This window comes from Pyrenophora tritici-repentis, chromosome 2 (genome assembly GCF_003171515.1).
Source record: "Pyrenophora tritici-repentis strain M4 chromosome 2, whole genome shotgun sequence".
NCBI classification, from domain to species: Eukaryota; Fungi; Ascomycota; class Dothideomycetes; order Pleosporales; family Pleosporaceae; genus Pyrenophora; species Pyrenophora tritici-repentis.
In genome coordinates, this window is record NC_089391.1 from 888740 (window position 1) to 910114 (window position 21375).

Below are 21375 nucleotides of genomic sequence, written 5' to 3' on the forward strand. Positions count from 1 at the left end.
TAACGAGGTTTCAACTGAAGATCTCTCTAAGCTTCACCTCCTTACATGTGCATACACGGGTTTTAACCGAGAGTCTTCTCAAGGCTTCAGCCCTTCACATTTGCATACATAAATTATGTCAAAAGTACTGTTTATGCAAACAACTCTTTAAGAACAGCTTTTGCGCCTCAGTCCTCAATCCATATGACTCCACTTGAATCATACAATTGCGCCCATTGTTGGAAGGTCTATAGCACTAGTGCTGAAAGGAAATAACGATAACTAGGAATGCATTCTGTTCGGTGATGGTGATTGATTGTCTACGAACATAGCTGCTACGAAGGTATACCTAAGCTCTGCGCAAGGTGGGCCGAAGTCGGGCCGAAGTGTCCAGCAGCCGACGTCTCTACCGATACTCACGATCCGACACTGGAAGTCTTTTCTTTCTGGGTAGCTAGTAACTCTGCTTGTATCGGTAGTGACAGTATGTGTTGATGGTAACTGTGTGTAGCATCAACCATCAAAGCTTGTCGGCCTCTGCACCCATCCCTCTACTCGGACTGTCAGCTTATTGCCGTCAATAAAGCGTTCAAGAGCGCGGTTTGGCGATGCCTTGGTGAAGGCGTCTGCAGGATTGTCTTCACCATTGATCCAGCGGATCTCCGTGATCTCGCGACGCTCATATGATTGGCGCAGCGCCATGATGTCGATCATGAGACGCTTTTCCTTCGTCGTCCCAAGCTCTACTAGGCACTCGTACAAGGAGTACGAGTCTGTACAGATAACCAAGGGAATTGCAGGTAGTCTAAGTCGTTCTGTAACTATCCTCAGCGTGGTTGCAACTGCAATGCCTATGTCAAAGCCGTTGACCATGCCGTAGATCTCTGAGGCCAGTACGCTCCGTGTGATGCGCTTGCATTTTGTAGAGCTGTAGTGGATCACGTTGCCCTGTATTGTGAAGGTGTTGACGTCAATAGACTCGTTGACGAGCATAAGGACAAAGCCTAGCTGTGAGCTGAGGTCCTTGTTGTTGGCAAAGGAGCCATCCACAAAGACCATCAACTTGGCCTCCATAAGATTGACAGTGACGTAGCGCAGGCCACGATCGAGATTCTCCATCTGCCATTTCAGGCGTTTGTTGAGTGCCTTGATGTCCTCGTCTGATGGTTGCTGAGCTTGAGCAGCGACGGACAGGTCAAATGACGCCTCTGGTTGGCATGTTGATGCGATGTACGCTCCGCGGGCGCGCTGCTCGGTGTACTGTTGCGCGCGGTCGGGTGCCCTGATATCCACAAGCCTGATCCTTCCTCCTTGTCCTTTCTGCCTAAGGGTCAAGACTCTGCTGGCGTCCATCGTGAGTGTACATCCATTGAAGTCTAACTGCACTTCTGGTGTCAGCCTTGCTTTTGGCTTTGACCTGAACTCTGCCTTCTGGATCTTCTTCTCTTCACGTGACGAGAACGCTGGTGTCCCGAGCATGAGAGTGTCGTCTGTCTGCATGCCAACGATGCCGAAGATGCCTGCGTCGTCTCTGTTCGTGATCAATAGGCATGGGTCGTACGTCGATGTTGCCATGTCCAGTTCCTTGCAATGGTGTCCGTGATACGTTGTCCACCAGTGGACTCCTGCCTCAGCGATTCCATACAGCGGCTTGATCACATGGAGTAGCGTGCCTTCTGGATATCGATGGACTAGCTCAGTAGGAAGATGTGCGAGTATCGTCCTCTTCAGGGTTGTCTGCGCCTGGGGATACGCCTGCGTAATGTCACGGAGCTCGATGTTCATTCCGCGTTGTACCATCTCGGGCGCCAGCGACATAATCAGGCGCTGGCTACATCGCTGTATGGTTGGAGATTGCGTCAGAATAGTCTCCTTGCCGTGGTCCTGGTAGCCTTGGATAACTAGGCGGGATTTCTCATAGGGCTTGGTTGTCTTTCCCTTGACCTCACGTACTAGGCGTGACTTGAAGATCCGGATCTTGCTGTGTAGCCTCTCGTCGTATTGCTCAAATTTAAAGACTCCACGACCTACGAGGTCGCTGATCTCTTGGTCATCAGACGCTTCAAAGGGGGCGCCTGAGGTTGTGATCACTCCATCGTTACGTAGTTTGATAGCTAGCTCAAGATCGTCCTGCTCCTTCTTGGTGATGTACGCGTGCGCCTTCCGCTTGTTCTTTGACCCTGGAGGGCGGCCTCTCCTGCGTGGTTGCACTGCCGGTGGTACTGCTACCGGCTCATGCGGCTCATTCGGCGCGTGTGGCGCATCGGGGTCGCTCCAAAGGTGGTCCGGTCTGTAGTATGGCTTGACGACAGTGGATCTGAATGTCGTTGGACCATTGACCATGTCAACAGTGACGTTGTGGCCATCTGTACTGGCGATCTTGTACGGGCCATTCCAGCCATCACTCTCTCTCCATACTAAGACTTCGCTCTGGAGTGGGAGCGCGAGCATGTCTGCAGTGGCTGGTCCATTGCGGGTGTTCAAGGCGTCTGCAACTTGGCGCTCTGCCGTGATCTTGCGTAGGGCTTTCGTCGCCTTTTGAATAGCCTCGCTGCGCTTAACCATTGACGGGGATGGCGGTGACTCTGCAGTCATTCGTGGGTACGCTCCAAAGACTAGTAGCGTCGGGACTAGTCCATCGGGGCCAGCAGTATCGTTGACAGCCTTCACAGCCATCTGGAGAATCGCGTCGTCGGACATAGTGTCAGTGAGTTCTGCATAGAGTATGTCCCATGCGCGGCGTAGAGGTGCATGGTACCTCTCAGTTTTGCCGATAGACCAGTGCGCCTCCGTAGGTACTTGCTTGCATGTGACTCCCATGATCTTTGCTTCTGCGCGGAACTCTGTGCTTGCAAAGTTAGTGCCTGCGTCATGCGTGATAATGTCTGGTGGTCCTTGATACGTGTCGATCCATAGTATCCGCAGTGCTTGCCATGTTTCTTTAGCTGAGATAGCGCTAAGGAACCTCGCGCCTTGAAACGCTGTTGAGGAATCGACCACATGCAGTACAGGTTTGTTGCTCAGGTACATCACATCCACCAGGATCTCATAGTTGAAGTGGTGATCATCCTTGAGAGTGAATTTGAATCGGCGCGGTGCGGAGCTGTGGAGCTGGCAGTGGTGGCAGAACTTAGTGACTTCTTCTAGGGTTCTTTCTTCGAAGTCGTTATAGCCAGCATCCTTTAAGAGCTTAACAAGTCGCGTGACAGCTGGGTGTCCAAATCGTCGATGGAGCCGTCGCAACTCTGTCTCTGTCAGGAACACAGTTGCTCTCTCTCTTTTGTTCAGATGGAACCAAGGATGTCCCCATTTGCGAATCACCGGGATGTGTACGTCACCCTGGACTAGCTCATCTGTGGTGTTGTTAAAGTAGACCTTTAACCTGTCCATGTCTGCAAGGCACAATAAGAATGGTGTAGGTGCGTCAAGCACCTCAAAGTTGATCGTCCCAATGTCTGTAGAGACCTGTGCAGTGCCAATAGATGATGTAGCCTCGCCCTTGCCGAATTTGATAGATGCCTTTCCTGCTGTAGACGTATCCATCCTAACTGTAGGATCTTCCCTTGTGAGTGCAAGGTACTGCTCCTTGCCAACTGTGGATACGTTGGCAGCGCCTGTATCCGGTAGGATCCCTTGGTACACAGATCTTGTGTAGCGGTCTTCAAGCAGGAACTGTGACGCTGGCGCTGATGGCGCGTCTTGGCGGTATACGTCGTCGCCAGAGATGTGGTGCAAGAACGCCTGATCTGCAAGGCATTGCTCCGTGAAAAACTGGTGTTCAAGGTATGCTTCCGCGACGTCGTCATCGTCGTCATCCTCGCAGTCTTCCTCCTCTCTCCAGCCTCTCTGATTGTACTGGCTAGTGTGCTCGATCCCTTCGTATTCTGCAAGATGTACGGAGAAGTCCTTGGGGGGCTGTGTACCTGTAAAGTATAGCGTAGAGAAGAACTGTGTACGGGCAGCCTTGCGCTCTTCGTCTGTGTGGTTGGTAGACCAGCATCCTTCCTTCTGGCAAACAAAGCATTTCTTCCTCCAGCGTGGCTTGAATCCTCGTCCGTTGTCGTCGCGCTGCTCGCCTCCTCGATATGCTCCTCTGGATCCGCCTCTGAATCCTCCTCCACCTCGAGATCCACCTCGGATTCTTCCATTGCCGTTGTATCGGCGATCTAAGTAATATTGGTCCTCTGTGACCATCTGGGCAGTGTGTTGCCGTGCAAGGTGTGTCTCAACTGCAGAACGTAGGTCTGAGAAGAGTCCTTCACAGATTGTGGCTGGTTTGAACAGTGCCATCTCAAGCTCTGGTACTCCTCGGCAGGCATTGATGACAGTGGTACGTAGGGCATCCTCGCCCTCAAAGTTCTTGCCAAGGGCACGCTGGCATAGCTGCAGCTTGTCAAGCAGGATCTGCAGAACCTCGTGTAGTCCCTTGTCGGGGTTCTCTGTGCGGGTGCGAGCGAAGGTTGTAGTCGTCCAGTCTGTGTAGTAGTGCTGGTGATGGACGTCATGGTCGAAGTGGTTTTTGATTGCCATGTACGCATCAGCAAAGCTGTCATCTCTCTCTACAACCTGTATGTAGAATGTCTCTGCACGTCCGGTAAGGATACGGGGAAACACTGCGTGAAACTGCTCTTCTTGGATATCTATCTGCCAGCAGATGCTGAAGAAGATCTTGATCTTATCGTCTAGGAGATCGTACGCATTCCCTGTATACTTGTTGCTATTGTCCCATAGCTTAGAGAACTGCGTGATCGTATTAGCGTCGAGTCGATCGTTGCGGGACCATCGCGGCGGTAGCGTCTTGTACGGGTCGTATGGTAGTTCGGGTGGTCTGTTAGGGACGCGGTTCGTTGGCTGTTGCGGAAATGGCGTGACTTCGCGATATGCAGTCGCTGGCGGCCGTGTCTGTAGTTGCGCACGCCCTTGTTGCGGCTGCGCGGCCTGCTCCCACAGTTGTCGATGCTGAGGCCCTTCTAGCGTACCGCTCATGTGTAGCGGCTGTTGTGGCTCTATTGTTTGGGAACGGCTCTGGACGCCTTGTCTCACTCTATACTGCTCTTGTTGCTCGCCCTGCGACGGTCGTTGTAATTGCGACGGCTGTGGTACTTGCGGTGGCTGTTGTAATTGCGGCGGTTGTTGTAATTGCGGCGGTTGTTGTACTTGCGGTGGTTGTTGTACAGCTGGATAGACTGTGTGCTGAGTGTCCTGTTGGCGTTTATTGCTCTGCTGGCGCTGGTACGCTTCGGACTGTTGGTCGAATTTCATGGCTCGAAACTCTGCTGGTTCCCATTCAAGAGTATTCTCTATACCTAGAATGTTGTAGAGAGAGTCCGCCACCCTGGCGTGATTGTTGCCAGTGTATACTCCCCGGTGTCGTAGCACACTCTTAAGAGACCTTAGTGTACCACGCTCAACCTTGCTAAATAGCTCCTTCGTCCATCCTTCAAAGTCCCATTTGTAGTCAATGAAGAGGTCATCGTCCCAGGCCATTGACACATTGTAGTCGTGGATAGCCTTAGCGACCCACGTTGTTGCGTGTGTCTCATTTGCGTCCGCCGGTGCGGGTACACCCCAGAGAGCTGTATTGATGACCTTGAGTGCAACTGTGTATGGACAGTTTTCCATAAGTTGTTCCGCGGTAAATTTGGCCCATGGTGAGTCTGAGAGGTGTTCTGATTGCTCATTCTGTAGTTGATTCTGAGCTTCAGCAGAGTCTGCAGAGCTTATTTCGCTTTGGTTATCCGCCATCTTGCTAGCGGGTGTTGACGCGTTGTCGGTGTTGTTGTCTCGCTGGTTGGTCGTGCCAGCGCTTGTTGTTGTACGTGATCGGATCGTCCGGAGACGCTCGTACGGTTGAGTTGTATTGCGTTGCTGACGCGCTCTGTGTTCGCGGATTAAGCTAAACCAGCAGCTGTAGAGGGAGGTTAAGAGTGCTTTGTGTTATCTCTGCCTCGCTCTGTTCTTAGCACAGAATCTTCTCCCGGGAGTATAACGTCGTGCGTCAGGGAGTTCGTCGAAGATGCGGTCTGTCTCTTCTACCTTGCTGTCTGTGATCGCCTTAAGCAATCACTGATCAGTGTTGGAAGGTCTATAGCACTAGTGCTGAAAGGAAATAACGATAACTAGGAATGCATTCTGTTCGGTGATGGTGATTGATTGTCTACGAACATAGCTGCTACGAAGGTATACCTAAGCTCTGCGCAAGGTGGGCCGAAGTCGGGCCGAAGTGTCCAGCAGCCGACGTCTCTACCGATACTCACGATCCGACACCCATACCAATATTTAAAAATAAGACCCTTCTAACCAACCGGTTCGCTCAACGACGCCTATTACGAACATCGCCCTTAATAAACAACAGCTTCCTCAACCTCTATCATTATCTTTCCACCTCGAAATAATTTGTAAGTAAATCAAGAATATAAGAAAGTTAAAGAATTCAGATTAATAGTGCTAGTATTATGCGTTTCGTACAGCTGGTTGTATCTGTCTGCCTCACCGGCATGGCAATGGGGCGCAATGGTTGTAGGAGATGCGACTGCCACGTTACCCTGAAGTCGTCCAACACTTACGACGAAGCAACTGCGAGAGATATTATGCACGACTGGGTCCGCCCAAAAATGGGCGGTGGGGATTTCGAACAGTTTGAAGTGGGGCCAATGCCAGGTGCACAATGTTCACCAGGCCCTGATAAATCGTGCTACCGTTGGCAGGCTTGGTTTAAAGGGTGGAGACTTTGCGCCAATGGGGCTCAATTTAACTGCATATCGGGAAGCTTACACAATGATCCGATTTACACCTTGGACTGCAACGCGTGCACATCTGTTGAGTGCAAAGGCGACTGCACTCTCGACTGCGATAGTGGGCGTTAATAAAGGATTAAGAACGGCCGTGGTTAAGAATGTTGGAAAGTGAGCGGCAAGATTGAGATGCGATGGAGGTAGACGAGTTAGTAATAATGGAGAAGTGGTGGTCAAGGTGTTTATTAATAGTGTTGAGCCTGGGGGTGAGATAGCTAGGGGTACTTAATTTAAAATTGGTGATTGAATTTCTACTTCTTGCACTGGCATCTACCTCTTCTCTACGTCCCTCTACGCCTTCTACGCCCTCTATCCTTAGAATATTCTAACTCCAACCTCCCTACTCTCCCCAATATCGCAAACCCCAAACCCTCCCTCCCCACTCTCCACGCCCCCCCACTCACACGCCTCTTCCAACTCGGTCTTGGGCGCCAACACCTCTTCCTTGGTAAGCACCTAAGTGCCCCAATGCATACTCAGCGCGCGTCTATACCGCGTGTCTTTGAAGATGTTGACGGCGTCTTTTGGGTTGGCGTGGACGTTGCTGAAGAGGGCGCGGGGAGCGTAGGCGCCGATGGGGAGGAGGCCGATTTGCGAGAAGGCGAGGCAGGTGGGGAGGTGGGCGTAGGTGGGGAATTAGTCGTCGATATGCGAGGGGATTTAGGGGGGGGACGGTGCGGTAGCCTGTGTCGCTGTTTTGTGGTTGTTAAGTTGGATGTTTGGGTGAGGGAATGAGGGAGACATACCCAGCGAAAAACACTTTACCACTACTGGATTCTATACTCCAGCTTGCCTAGAGGGTTTTACACTTGTCAAACGGCGTTCTAGAGCTGACATGCTGACACGGAAGAGCGTGTATCGTTGCCGTAATACCACGCTCTTTCTTCCCTCCATCTGTAGTAGACACGGAAACCTCATCATCACCCACCCCTTTCTCCTCCCCCAAACTAACACCCTTACTCTCCCACTAATCCAACTCGGTCACATTGCTCACCCCACACTTTTCAAACCACGCCTTATTCCCTGGGGGCGCGAAAAAATGCGCTTGGGGGAATTTGTTCTGCAACCGCTGGATGGTCGGGTAACTGAGGTGGTCGTAGTGGTTATGGCTGATGACCACGGCGTCGACGATGGGTAGGTCTTCAATCCCGCAGGGGGGCGGGATGTATCGTTTTAGCGATTTTATTGTGATTGGGGCGCAGCAGTCTTCGAAGATGGGGTCGAAGAGGACGCGGAAGCCGCTGGGGAACTCAATGTAGTAGCATGCGTGGCCGAGCCATGTGGCGCGTAGTTTGGGTGTGGTGCGTGATGGGAGGAAGGTTGGGGTGCGGACCGGGACCGTGGGTGGTGTCGTGTTTGTTTGGCCTGTTATTTTACGCCTATATATCGTTGTGTTTGTCAGAACAATTTATCCCATCTACCTCAATCGAGTCGTCGAGAGGTATGTATACACCACACCATCCCAACCACAGGAAGTCCGTCATTACAACGAAAAAAAAACCCACCACCAAATCCCCTTAACATCCAAATCCCAAAAACTACTCTCCGTATAACTATCCCACGGATTTGTAAACCCCTTCCCATTCTTCAAATGATGTCGTTTCTCTGCCGCCTCTTCAGGCTGACTAGGAACCAGCGCTGGATTGCCAACCGCCGCATAAAGCCCCATGTCTAACGTGCACGGACAGCTCATGCCCGGAGACACCTCGTGCCCCGCCGAACACCATATCCACCACTTCAAAAGTGAGGCTATTTAGCCACGTACAATAGCTATTATCATGAGATTCTGTAAAGGGGTTGTAATTAGATGCTTGCGATCAACTTGTACTATCTATATTTTTGTAGGAGGTTGACGTTGCGGCCACGTGATGTGACTTTGGCTGGAGTAGCAGATAGCTCATCTCCAGCTTGAACACCAGCGTGAGCAGCGCCAGCGCGTTTTTGACGCTTATTACTTGGTGAGAGTACTCGTGAGGCTTTACGCTTGCGTTGTTGAGCTTGTTGGATAGATTTTTTCTGGTGTTGAGCTTCAACTTTACGCGCGCGTTCAGCTGCTTTCTCAGCTCGCTCAACCTCCCTCATCTCTTTAAGCCTCTGCCTCTCCACACGCTTCTCCTCGAGCTCAATTTAACGCTGCAGTCGAGCCTCCTCGCGCTGCTTCTTGGCCCCTGCTTTTTAGAGTTTCTCCTCCGTCTTATCTCGCTCCCGTACTGCTTCTCTAACTCGAGCCTCACGCAACTTGCGAGGAGACTAGAAGACAGCGCTACCGTGATATTCCTGGCGCTGTTGAAGGTCAAGAGCTTTGCCCTTCTTCCTGTGCTTCTTTTTGTGTTGAAGAGCCTCCTTTAAGCCCTTATTCTTATGCTTTAAAAGCTGATTCTGAACAGAGAGATGGTAGACGCTTAAACGTAGCTTTCTTACCTCATACTGATGACTATCAGTAACAGCAGCTCGAACTAATCGATCTATCTTTCTCCAATCATGATCAGAGAGCCCTGATGATGAGCTTCTCTCAGCCTCTGGCGTGCTAGCAAATCTACGGAGGATAACGTTGGCATCCATCGGCCAGATCCTAGTAGCTTCGAAGGCCTTCAATATGAGGCTCTCCGTAAAGGAGGATATCCAGGCGCTCTAGAAGAGTGGGAAGAAGTCTCCTTTCTTGATTAGAGCGAGACCTTGAGCCTTATAGAGATGGTTGGTGAGCTCGTTAGAGTAAGCTTGAGAGAGAGGCTTGAACAGCACTACGTCAAGCGGCTGGCGCGTATGAGTCGAATGGGGGGAAGGATTATAAGGAGGATCCTGTGGCGATCACAGTAGTCGATAAACTCCATCGTGACATGAGATCTATGGCCATCAAGGATAAGCAATCGCCATCTCCCTGATCGCTGCTTTGTATAGCGATCAAACACCTGCTCTAGCCAAGCTAGACCTATGTTATCGTTTGACCAGCCTGTTGGAGATGATGAGACAAAGACATCATGTTCTCCTGCCTTGATATCCTCTACCCAACTTGATCGTATAGCTCCTTTTTTAGCTGCGTAGATAAGGCTTAGGGGCAGCGAGCTCCCATCGGCGCAGCAGCAGGCCATGACTGTCAGAAACTCGCGTGATCCATCTTGGAGAGATGCTCGAACGTCCTTCTTCTCCCATTAACGCCTGCTGAATATTCTCTTGCTTCTGCCTATCAAGCTAATCAAGAAGCCCTTCTCATCTATATTGTATATATCTCGAGCCTTAAGGTGATGTTCAGTGATCTTTCGATGCAGTAGCTCGAAGTAGAGACGGTATTTTGACTTAGAATCAGCCAGGTGGCGAACACGATCTATGGCGGTGGTCCACTTTAAGATTATATGGATCTGGTGTCTAGTGATGAAGCGAGAAACCCATCGATCGCTCAGCTACCGATAGGCTATTTCAGATGAGAAATTCCTAATTTATCTCTCTCGAAGGAGGAAGGCCTCTCTCTGTAAGCTTTGTGATATATCGTATAAGCTCTAGCTCTTGTTGTTAGTCGAGAGCTTGTTGATTTAAGTATCTATCCTCCCGAGACGCTGTCACGCCTCTCCACCTTCGCCCCAGCGTTGAGCGGTTAACCTGGTATTTCTCAGCAACTTCCCTCAACGTAAAGTGTTCTCCTGGATCACGCGATTTCAAATCTTCAATTGCATCGTCGATAGGTGCCATAGCTGTAGCGTTATAGTCTGTTGAAGTTGTGGTGTTGAGACGCGGCTTGGTGTTCGGCGGGGCACGAGGTGTCTCCGGGCATGAGCTGTCCGTGCACGTTATCCCCGCCCCATCAATCGAACTCATCTTGACCGTCGTGCCCGTCTTTATCCTGACGCCTGACCCAAACAACAACAACCGCGGCGTATTCTTCCTCAACAAAACACCCTGTCTGCTTGATGCTACAAACCGCTGGAACAGCATACGCGTCGAGAACCGAGTCGACATACGGGGACGGGGGGTGTGCTATATGTGATTGAAGACATGAGTGGCATTGTTTTTGTGTTGTATTAGAAGGCGCGTGAGAGCCTGTATGAGGCTCACAGAGGCTGCCAAGGCACTAGCTACGCGCGATCACGTGAGAGGTATCAGTGGACCATCGGCTCTGTCCAACAATATGTATTGGATGGGCGGATGGATGCGACCTAGGTAACCTGGATGGAACCTGCACACACACACACACACACACACACACACCACAGTTCACGCGCGCACAATGCACCTATTCCAGCGGCGGGAAGCAAAGCCACCACACACTGGCTGGTGAGATGAGTGTCGGCCGGGCAAGCCAGTCTCCATGCATTCACTTCTCACCAGTTAGCTCTCTTATAGGACTAGCTCCTTCTGCTTAAGGGCTAGCCTCCTCTAGGCAGCACCCCGCACCATATAGCTAGCACTTCACTGTTCTCAATACAACAACGATTTCGCCCACTCAGTTCCCCGATAATGAGAAAACGCGCCTGTGCTGGGTCCGGCTAAGTTGACTAACTACTGCAAGGGCATGTTACAAATCACAAAATCACAAAAGCCACGGTAACGGTAACGGTACGCTCGTCGGGGGCAGGATAACACAAACACAAACAATGACTTAAACTAGTAGTTAGTACAAGTCGGAGATAATGAACCCCCCCTCCTAGCTCCTAGCTCCCAGATCCTTCTCGTCCAACTAACCACACCAATTTTCCCCACTCGCAGCTCGCAAAACCCCAAATTTAGTCCCCCGTCCCCAGTCCCCTTTGGAAAGTGAAAACCACGCAGTAATGACACCATAGACCTACCTACCTAACCTACCTAACCTAACTGTCAGATAGCAGGGTTACTCGACGTTGGCAGCAACCAATCAGCGTAGAGAGGGTCAGTGCGCCCCTCAAGAGGGCCACAAGCGCGGACACACGATAGACACACACAATACACACAATCATCAACATCCATCACTTTTGTGCAATATCTCATTATATCTGACAATTACACACCTTTAGGACAGCGACGCGATAGCTTAAGCCCGAGGCAATAAGCTAGCTGATGCTCCTAACTAGATAAAGTTAAATAGACTTACCGCTGCCAATTAGGGTGTTATTACTAAGTATCTAGCTGCTCTTAAACTGCTAAAGGCAGCTATAAAGCGATTAGAAGGCCGCGGCGCTTCTAGTGCCTATGGAGCAATTGCTAAAGTAATCCCTGTCTTTAAGTATCTTTTAAAGGAGTACGAGGATCGTGTTGCTACATACAAGGCGGTGGATTACAACGCTCACAATGAGGCGCTAGAGGACCATTTGGAGATCAATTTGAGAGCTGCACGGACGAAGCTCTGCGAGTACTACAGTAAACTTAACGACTCGCTAGTATACTACGCAGCTACTATACTCTATCCGCGCTATAAGAAGCTTTGTGACGTCCTTTGGGCGGATAAGCCAGCGTGGCTTTATAGCAATAACTAGGCTTTTCTCTAACTGTGGGCTCAATACAACACGCCGCGCGCAACGCCTACAACTACGATACCTACCGCCGCCCACCGCTCAAACGAGATCGATAACTATCACGGGGCCAAACAGTAGTCGCAAGGTAAGAACGTAGTTGTAGTGTAAAGGTCTATGTACAAGAGCACGGGGAGGATATGTACCGTAGGGTAGCAGGCGCTAGGCCAAGATAGGGATGGGGGCACGTGACCTACAGAGCGCCGAGTTGGTGCTGTGACAATAACGTTATTAACAGCTATATTAATCCTAAGCATTTGCCTACAACTAACAGCGAGATGGACGAGTATTAACGATGGAAGCAGGGCGAGCCAATCGCCGCAGACGGTAGTCACGACGCCAATAACCTAGTAGAATACTAGGTAGCTTTGCGCGATTAATATCCGAACCTTAGCAGGCTTGCGATAGATGTATTGTCAATACCTGCTTCAAGCTGCGACTGCGAGCGCATGTTTAGTGAGCTTAGTGATCTATTAGAACCGTGGAGAAGGAAACTTAGGCCCTAGTTGCTGGCCGCCATGCTATTGTGGTGTAGTTACGCTGGCAAATGGGTCGGGGTGTGGTTGGGGTTGGGTTAGAAATTTTGCGACCCCAACCCAACCCCAACCCATTTGTCAGCGCCAAGCTTAGGGTTGGGTTGGGGTTGGGTTGGGGTCGCACGGACCATGGGTTAGGGTTGGGTTATAGTAAAAAAATTGCAAGATGTATAATATAGATTTCAATAAAAGAAAAGTTTATATAGTATCACAGTAGATTAACACAGTGTAGCATTAACTAGTTTCATTTATAATATACAGAGGCTTCGCCAGCTAGCATTTAAGCACGTGTATCTAGATATATCTTATAATCTAGAGAAAAGCTAGTAACTCGCGCGCAAAGTAGCGCCTAGCCAATTGAGAATCCTTCTCTTGAATAGTAACCCTCTTTGCGTGAATAGCATTGATGTTGCAGTCTATAAAAGTTATTAAATGAAAAATAGTATAGGGTAGATAGACTATACCCTCAAAATAACCAACTAAGAAAGCTTCTGTAGCTTCCTGAAGAGCTTCGATTGCAGATCGTTGAAAGCGGATATCGGCCTTGTGCACCTGTGCAAATTCGCGCACTACGCGGGAAAAGGGGAGTTTTCGCAAGAGTAGTTCAAAACCTCTCTGGTATCTCTTGATTTCCCGTAATGCGACAGCTAAGCTAAATTAGAAAATAGCTGTGATAAACGACTGTGATAACCTACTGCCGGCCTTAAACTTGCGCTTCTTCTTAACAGCTACAGGTGCCTTTCGCGTAGACTTTCCTGCTACTTGACGTCTAGCCTTACTAGCAAGGGCCTTCTGAGCCGGCTTGCCGCCAGTAACTGTCTTGCCATCAGGACCACCCCGGCCGGCTTTACCGGTGACCTTAGGCCGTGGTTTTGTCCTTGCCATTGCGTAGTAGAGTAGATGATGAACGTAGGCGACGTATGTGATTAACTACTGTGATAAATGTGGTCGACAATTAAGAAAGTAGTAAGCTGAAAGAGTTAGGTAGCTGGAAAGTTTGGGCGACGGCAATTTCCCGATTTCCGCACTAGTAAAGGCAGCAGCGCACGGACTGCATGACGTAATTTGCTGTTTCACGATCGCATACAACCATTTCTGTTGCAAAATCAGTAGCGAGCATATCATACAAACGTGTTAAACTGCTGTGATAAACGCCGAGCTCGCGCATGCGTGCAGCCCAAAAATGAAGGAATCATCGATGTGTTGATCATTTTGGGTAATTTCCGCGTTTTCGCGCTAGCGCAGGCAGCAGCGCACGGACCATTTCTAGGTGAGCATAATGCTGTCTACCCATTTCTCCAGCCCCTGACGCCCAGTAACTCCCAACACCTAATAACTCTCTTTACTACATTGAAAACACCCCATTTACAACAGCGCATTATCACAGTCCCCGCCATGCCTGTCGCGAAAGAGCAAGTCGGCGACGTACCTGAAGGCCTAGTTCCAGCCATCAAACTTGAACCTCCGCCTGGGTTCGAACAAGATGAGTGGGAGCAGCTTACCGATGTAATAATCACAGCCATTTATCACAGCTTATGCTAATATAAGCAGGGATTTGCGTGTGAAGCTGACGAGATTGACGGTATCTTAGATCAAAGAGGTAGTGGGGGTTCACGAAAAGGCCGACCTATCAATTTGAGCGTCCCCTATACTGGCTCTCTGAGTGGTAGCGCCCGTGCTATTGCTCAACGTGAACGCAAAGCTCTTTTCGATAAAGAGGAGAAGGTACTTGAAAGCGTTAGAACAGCCGACCGCTCCGCGAAGTACCAACTGAAGAAATCGCTTTTGCAACAGCCTAAGTATAAATTAGCAAATAGTGCTAGACAGGCTAAGCTGCTAGAGAAAGAGTGGGATATACTTTCAGAGAAGCGGTTTACCCAGAAAAAGTCTGGTAAGTTATCACAGCTGTTTATCATAGACATCTGCTAATAGACTATAGCTGAATGGCTAGAGACAAACCTAACTCATGTGCATCGTAAATGGGATGCGATCACTAAGCAGGTGGATATGAGAAAACACGAGATCACGATTGCGAAAGTGCTTAGCAAAGATGACAAGCCCACCCATGACATTAGTGGTAGAGGAATAGCAAGAATTTACGGCTCAGGTGGTGTTTTGCAAAAGATTCTTCGAAAGACCTATCAAGAAGGATTAGCAAAGCTTAACAACAACGACTTTGAGAGCAAGGAGGCTAAGAGAGAGTTTGAGAAGTTCGTGGAGGAACTTACACCTGATGAGATGAAAGTCGTAACTGATAATGACTGGCAGTAAGTTTATCACATCCTTTTATCACAGAGATACTAATATAATAAGGCAACGGGAGCCACCTAGCATTCTCGACTTACTTGGTGACGCTGATATTGAGCTGGAGGGTGATAAGCCGTACGTTAAAGGTGACGATAGCGATGAGTGTGAAGAAGAGGTTGACTATGACTCTGATCTTGAGGAGCATTTCAATTCACTTGAAGACGAGTACGAGGATGACGACCAGTGGGCTGCTGTACAGAAGCAGGCAGCGCTTGAGGAGTCTGAGGAATCTGAGGACTCTGAGTTTGAGGGGTTTCCGGATTCTGATGCCGCTTCTGAGTCTGATAATTAGAGTTTTAGGCTAAGACACTTTCAAGCATTGAGGGATAGTAAGCAGTTATCACAACCAATTAACACGGATTATTGCGCCATATAATCTTAACTTAAGATTGTGATCTGTCATTTATGCAGATTAATATCCGTGCACTCCTGACGATCTCTGTGTTTACTATGAGGCATTAAAAATGATATTCCGCTAGTAATATGCCAAGGTTTCAAGTTAAATTACAGGCGTCATAGCGCAAGCAAAGCTAAGAGGAGCGTGAGAAGCCTTGAGTCCTACATCCAAACTTAAACTTCTCAACTTTTTCCTATTGTGTGCTACTACTATTAATGCCTTATTCTACTACTTTCTAGAAGCGATGGACATAGCTGCACAGTCTATTGAGCTTATGCCTAATCCTACTAATATTGAATTTCCGGAGGACCTCAACTGTTTAAAAATCAATTCTCCACAGGTTACAAAGGGGGGTGACAGGAGAACGATTGGATTAGTGAAATATCCAAATAATCGTTTTCTGCAAGATTATAGTGTAAGTGAGATCTTAGGACATGGACAGCGTGGTGGAGTAATACTAGCTGGGGTATAAACCCTAAAAATAATAACCCACGATGGAACTCTCCTACTCGCTATGGCACAGTATGGTTACGATTTGGAGAAGCTGCTGAGCTTCGAACTGGCCACCCCTACGTGTTCTGCTACAACTGTAGTCTTGCACTCCAGCATCCAAATCTAGGTGGTATTGGGACAAAGCACCTTATTACTCATCTTAAAACAAAAAGCTGTCGAAATGTCCTTACTCCTATTCATAATGAGGCAGACTTATCGGCCTCTACTCTATCCCAACGTCAACAAAGAAACAGTACTTCATCAATACCAGCTTACACTACTACTACCTTTGAAAAGGAGCTTGTACGGGTAGTAATCGACAGCAACTGGTCATTCCGAACAGTTGAACGACCATCTTTCCATCGATTTCTTCGGTTCCTTCGACCAGATACTGTGATAATTAGTCGTTGTAAATTCAAGACGATATTCAAGAGTCAACATGAGGAAGCAAAAAGGTCTATCCTTCGAGATCTTGGAAAATCAACAAAGATCTCAATCGCCTTAGATGCCTGGTCTGCAGCTAATCACCTCTGCTTTCTTGCGGTAAAGGGTTACTACATTAACAAAGACTGGAAACTTCAGGAAAAGCTACTTGACTTTCTCCCTATGCGCGGCAGGCACACCGGTACTTCTATGGCAGACGAGGTACTGCATATTCTTCTGGATACAAAGACCAAAACCCAGCTTCTAGCTATTACTTGTGATAACGCTAGTAACAATAGCGTACTTGCTCGCACTCTCCAGTCTAAACTCCAAGAAGTCGACATTCAGTGGAGTGCCAGAGAAAACACTATCCCTTGCCTTGCCCATATTATCAACCTCGTTGTCCAGGATATTATCCAACACCTTCGGCTAGCAGCAACTACAGAGTTAGGAGCAAGGGATACCCTACAGAGACGTCATATACAGGACATTGAGACGCATATTTCAGTCCCAAATTCCCTTCGCAAGGTATTTCGCTTTTAACACATTCATTTATCACATACTAATAATAGACTAGATAAGGGCGATTTGTATCGCTATTGACGTATCACCTCAACGCTTTGAGCGGTTTATTGCGGTACAACAACATCTACCGCCAAAGGAGCGATTATCTGTTATCCGCGACGTGAAAACCCGATGGAACTCAACATACGACATGTTAGAGCGCGCGCTCAAAATCCAAAAATATATTGATGAATGGCTTAAACAAGAAATCTTGCTAAGGCCAGGTAGTCACCTGGATAGCTCTCTAGACAACAATCAAATGGCTGAGATTGATTTCCGGGATCTTAAACGCCTCCGCTTATCTTCGACTGAGTGGCATCATCTCGAACTCGTTACTGAGATGCTTAAACGGTTTAAAACAGCAACTAGCTTCCTCAGCCAGAACGAGAAGCCCCAGATTCAGTATATTTGGTTAATGTACAATCGACTGTTTGATTTCTTGGACAAAATGTCAGAGGACCTAGATGAGGATGAAGAAAATCAAGATGATAGGGAATGGCTAGACGTAGTACGAGCTGCAGCTGACAGGGTTCGTCTAAAACTGAGCAAGTACTATTCGAAGACAGACGCAGAACGTGGGTTCTTGTTTAATTGTGCCACTATCCTTGATCCAACGCAGAAGCTTACAGCATATGAAGTATGATTATCACAGCTATTTATCACAGTCACGCTCTAATTACGCTTATAGGACGATTCATGGGAGCCACAGTACAAGCATCTCTACCGAGGCCAATTTCTTGCTTACCTTGATCGTTATGATAATACGGACGGGAGAGGTTCAACCCCAGGCTCTAGCATAGTCAAAAGGAGGTCACTTGGGAATGAGTGGTTCAGAAAGCCAGCTCCTCCCCCTACATCAGCGTTAAACAGCTTTTCTTCCCAGAACTCTTCACTAGTAGAATCAGACAAGACAACTGGCCCAACCCGCCAAGAAGGAGAGTCCTACCTTAGTACTGCCTGTGTAATGACAGATGACTCTTTCGATATTCTAGAGTGGTGGAAGACGAACGAGCCTACCTACCCACGACTATCCCAAGTGGCGAAGGATATACTAGCAATACCAATTGCTCAGGTTGGGGTTGAAAGAGTTTTCAATGTTGCTAAGGATGTTATTGGTAGTCGGAGGCACCGACTATCTGCCCGGACAATACAGCAGATAATGGTTCTTAAGGATACAATATCTCAAGAGGAAGAACAGGGTCTAGACTACCTAGTTGCTCAATTAGGGGAGGATGGAGAGCCAATTGACGAGGTTAATGATCTTTTTGAGCTTCCAGCCTCGTTAGAGCATACCTTCGATATAGATGAGGAGAACCAGACTACAGAAGAAGAGTCGGAGGAAGAGGTCCAGGAGGAGCGTCAATTGCCACCTCGAAAGCGCCAGCGTCCTCAGCGCTACCGTGATAATTAGCTGTGTTAATATATCTCGTTTTATGTATCTACTATATCATCAACGTGTACACATTATCTTAATTAAGTGTTGTTCCGTTAAAGTACCCAAAAAATATAACCCAACCCCAACCCAACCCAACCCAACCCAAGCCCAACCCTACCACTTGGTCTGTGCGACCCCAGCCCAGCCCTAACCCATGGTCTGTGCGACCCCAACCCAACCCTAACCCATGGTCTGTGCGACCCCAACCCAACCCCAACCCAAGACTGGGTATACCCAACCCATTTGCCAGCGTAGGCAGCCTCTCTTCTGACTATTGATGCTATCCCTCTACCACAGTATATAGAGGTAGTTCACGGCCTATCTAAGTAGGTTTCGGTTATAGATAAGGAAGAGGGGGCCTTCCTCCTAAGCGAGGGAGGGATGTGGTGGAGCAAGTGGGAATGAACGGACCCGAAGGGCGCTCGGACAGTGGAAACCATATGGGATCGCGAAGGATCCCATCGAACATCACTCAGACACCTACACACCCACACACTCAACAATCTAATCTCTAATACTTGCATCGAGCTGTCAGATTGTGATGGGTTATCAAAGACGGGGATGATAGTATAATATTATGATGGGGATCGATTGTATTGTTGTGGTCTGATGTGGTGTTATGTTGTTGTTCCAACGCCGTTCGATCAGTTCGGTCGCGGTGGATTGTGCGCGCTGACTAATTTAACTGATCCACAGAATCCACAGCTCCGAACACCCGGATTTTGTCCACCACCCAAAATATGCCCATATTCTGACAGAAGGCGAGTGAGGGAAGTTAGGAGAGACTGCAACACAAGACGCGACTGCGCTACGCGACAAGAGCGGCCTCTTAGTTCTTACTTTTTTCGCGCCTTTAGCCTACATAATGTATATGCAGAAGCTGAGATTTATTCAGTGAGACTTAGATGAGGATGGCTGTAGCTGAGAGTTTTAATGAGGCGAGGAGCTAAGCAGGGATCGTATGCTCCGACGCTGCTGATTGGCTCTAAAATGAAGTCTTGTAAGGTTCGATTTGGTCACATATCTTAGGGCTTCCTTTAAAGGCATCGTGGCGTTGAGTTGTAGGGGGTGCAAAGTAACGTCCAAAGTTGGTGGGGTGGCTCACGAGGTGCACGGACACGGTAAGCGAGCTCTTTTAGCGACATCGGATAGTGGTTACTCGATGTCGCCATCATTTGCAGGGAGGATGGCCGACCCGCTCCGGCCATAGGGTTGCGTGAGGGGCGTTGATTTTGTTCTGGTGCGGATGAAGGAGATTAGAATTGGCACCAGATATCGCCACTTCTAGCCGAGGCGCAAAGACGTCCATAGTCGACCAAGATCAGATGGGTCCAGAACCGGGCACCCGGAACCGATCTACGGGAACCAAAATAATACTCAATAACGCTAAGCAGATAAAACCTGTGCACAGGGCCAAGAAGGCGACCCGGGAACTATTGCACATCATAGTGGTCTTGCAATGGCGTCGTGAACATGGACGCGAGTGCTTAATCCAGCGACTGGCTCGTGACAAAATATTATTAGCAATACGAAGACAATCTAAGAGATCACACTGTAGAGTTAAAGGCAACCGCTAGCTTGCAGTCAGACAGCTCGCCGTTTAAAGTTCGAACTTGGGAATCAGTGAAGAATCAACCTATTCGCGGCGCGAAGGATGTCTATTGCAAGAGCGACACACAGTTTCAACTCACGATTCAGAGTATGTGGATGTATGGAAAAGAGCAACGCGAAGCGCTGGTGTATTGCACAACGAGTCTCAATACAAAGTGCTGCCAATGCAACCTCACCCACCGCCCGCTTCAGCGTCGCGAACCCCCAAAAACACATCCCGCCACTGCGGAAGTCCCCATCGACCCAATCCCTCAGCGCCCTTAAGCTCTTGACCGGCCGATATGTCTGCACCGTATTCGCCGCGTTTCCCAAGGGAACCGAATGGAAGATCCGAATATTCGAAACCGGTTTGCGTATGTCCAAATTCGATGGGTGGGGAGCGTTTGAGGGCGTGAACCGGGCGAAGAAGAGCGACCACGCTTCAGATTGGATGTCGATGAATGGAAATACAGTCTGTGAGAGGATATCAGAGGGATCCGGGACCATCACGACGGTGGGAGATGGGGTCGGTTCCTGCGTCTGTGGCTGCTCCGCTCGCGAGATCCTGCCACCTCTCCCGCGGCTTTTCCGTCGACCCTCGTGTGACCATGTCCGATTCCAATCGGCCAGGCCGTGCCTCTGCTGCCGGCTTCTTCACCCCAAGCGGAGCAAGCTGCTCCACGAGTGCCTCGATCCGTGCCACCTACGCCGCCACCCACACGCCCAGTTGTACCTTCGCCTCCTCCACGGTCCGACTCTCGGTCTTGGTCTCGATCGATACAGCGATATGTCAAGTGCGCAGACCCTCGTAGCCAATGTGGTTAATAGAATCGGTCGACATACCAATGAGGGGATGGTATGATGTCGCGTGCGGGACCGGAGGGCTCGAGATAAATGGCGTAAGCAAGGATCTTGCCAGTTATGAGGCTGTTCAAGCGCATGTGGCGATATTCCGGTGTGATTCTAGCTGCAGTTCTAAATAGTGTCACTCTAGTTAGCGAAGCTCTTTAAGTGTCCTAAGTCGTAAACAGGCCAAAGAGTACTTACACGCTTCGGAACCGAACACTCGTCTCATCGTTTCCCAACGCCAGCTCCAGCACCTTGATGTACACGCGATTGTCCCACCCGTTCTCATGGTCCCAGTTCACCGAACACTGGTGCGACAGCGAAATCATGTCCTGTATGGTCTGCAGCTCGTCCACTAGCCTTTTATCCAATACGTCAAATTGGTGCTGCTTCGCCTTGCCCATGTCCGCCTCCGCCAGCTATTATTTGAGTTTCACAGGCGCCACAGGCCCGTCGCCCCCATCCTCGAGCTTCTCCAAGAGCGCAAGCCCGTTTCCACCGAGCCGTTCCCGTTACAAAGCGGTCATGTTTGCCA

General features: G+C 49.2%; 5 protein-coding genes across 5 annotated transcripts; 2 read left to right on the top strand and 3 right to left on the bottom strand.

Annotated features, from left to right (window-relative positions):
* Positions 1-492: 492 nt before the first annotated feature.
* On the bottom strand, positions 493-8855 carry PtrM4_058080 (Med15 multi-domain protein; the record flags this gene model as incomplete). The annotated part of the gene is made up of 3 exons (XM_066105391.1): positions 493-3750; positions 3877-5887; positions 8602-8855. 3 exons carry the CDS (start codon positions 8853-8855, stop codon positions 493-495), a joined length of 5523 nt encoding a protein of 1840 aa, XP_065964018.1.
* Positions 8856-13098: 4243 nt separating this feature from the next.
* Positions 13099-13671, bottom strand: PtrM4_058090 (HHT1, Histones H3 and H4; the record flags this gene model as incomplete). The annotated part of the gene is made up of 3 exons (XM_066105392.1): positions 13099-13202; positions 13251-13433; positions 13482-13671. 3 exons carry the CDS (start codon positions 13669-13671, stop codon positions 13099-13101), a joined length of 477 nt encoding a protein of 158 aa, XP_065964019.1.
* Positions 13672-14181: 510 nt separating this feature from the next.
* On the top strand, positions 14182-15385 carry PtrM4_058100 (DNA-pol-phi domain containing protein; the record flags this gene model as incomplete). Its single annotated transcript, XM_066105393.1, has 4 exons — positions 14182-14292; positions 14338-14677; positions 14726-15053; positions 15100-15385. 4 exons carry the CDS (start codon positions 14182-14184, stop codon positions 15383-15385), a joined length of 1065 nt encoding a protein of 354 aa, XP_065964020.1.
* Positions 15386-17228: 1843 nt separating this feature from the next.
* PtrM4_058110 (Dimer-Tnp-hAT domain containing protein) lies at positions 17229-18380 on the top strand (the record flags this gene model as incomplete). The annotated part of the gene is made up of 2 exons (XM_066105394.1): positions 17229-17606; positions 17658-18380. The coding sequence occupies 2 exons, from the start codon at positions 17229-17231 to the stop codon at positions 18378-18380; spliced, it is 1101 nt and encodes a 366-aa protein (XP_065964021.1).
* A 2435-nt stretch (positions 18381-20815) lies between these two features.
* On the bottom strand, positions 20816-21244 carry PtrM4_058120 (uncharacterized protein; the record flags this gene model as incomplete). Its single annotated transcript, XM_001932606.2, has 2 exons — positions 20816-20969; positions 21042-21244. The coding sequence occupies 2 exons, from the start codon at positions 21242-21244 to the stop codon at positions 20816-20818; spliced, it is 357 nt and encodes a 118-aa protein (XP_001932641.2).
* Between the last annotated feature and the right edge of the window lie 131 nt (positions 21245-21375).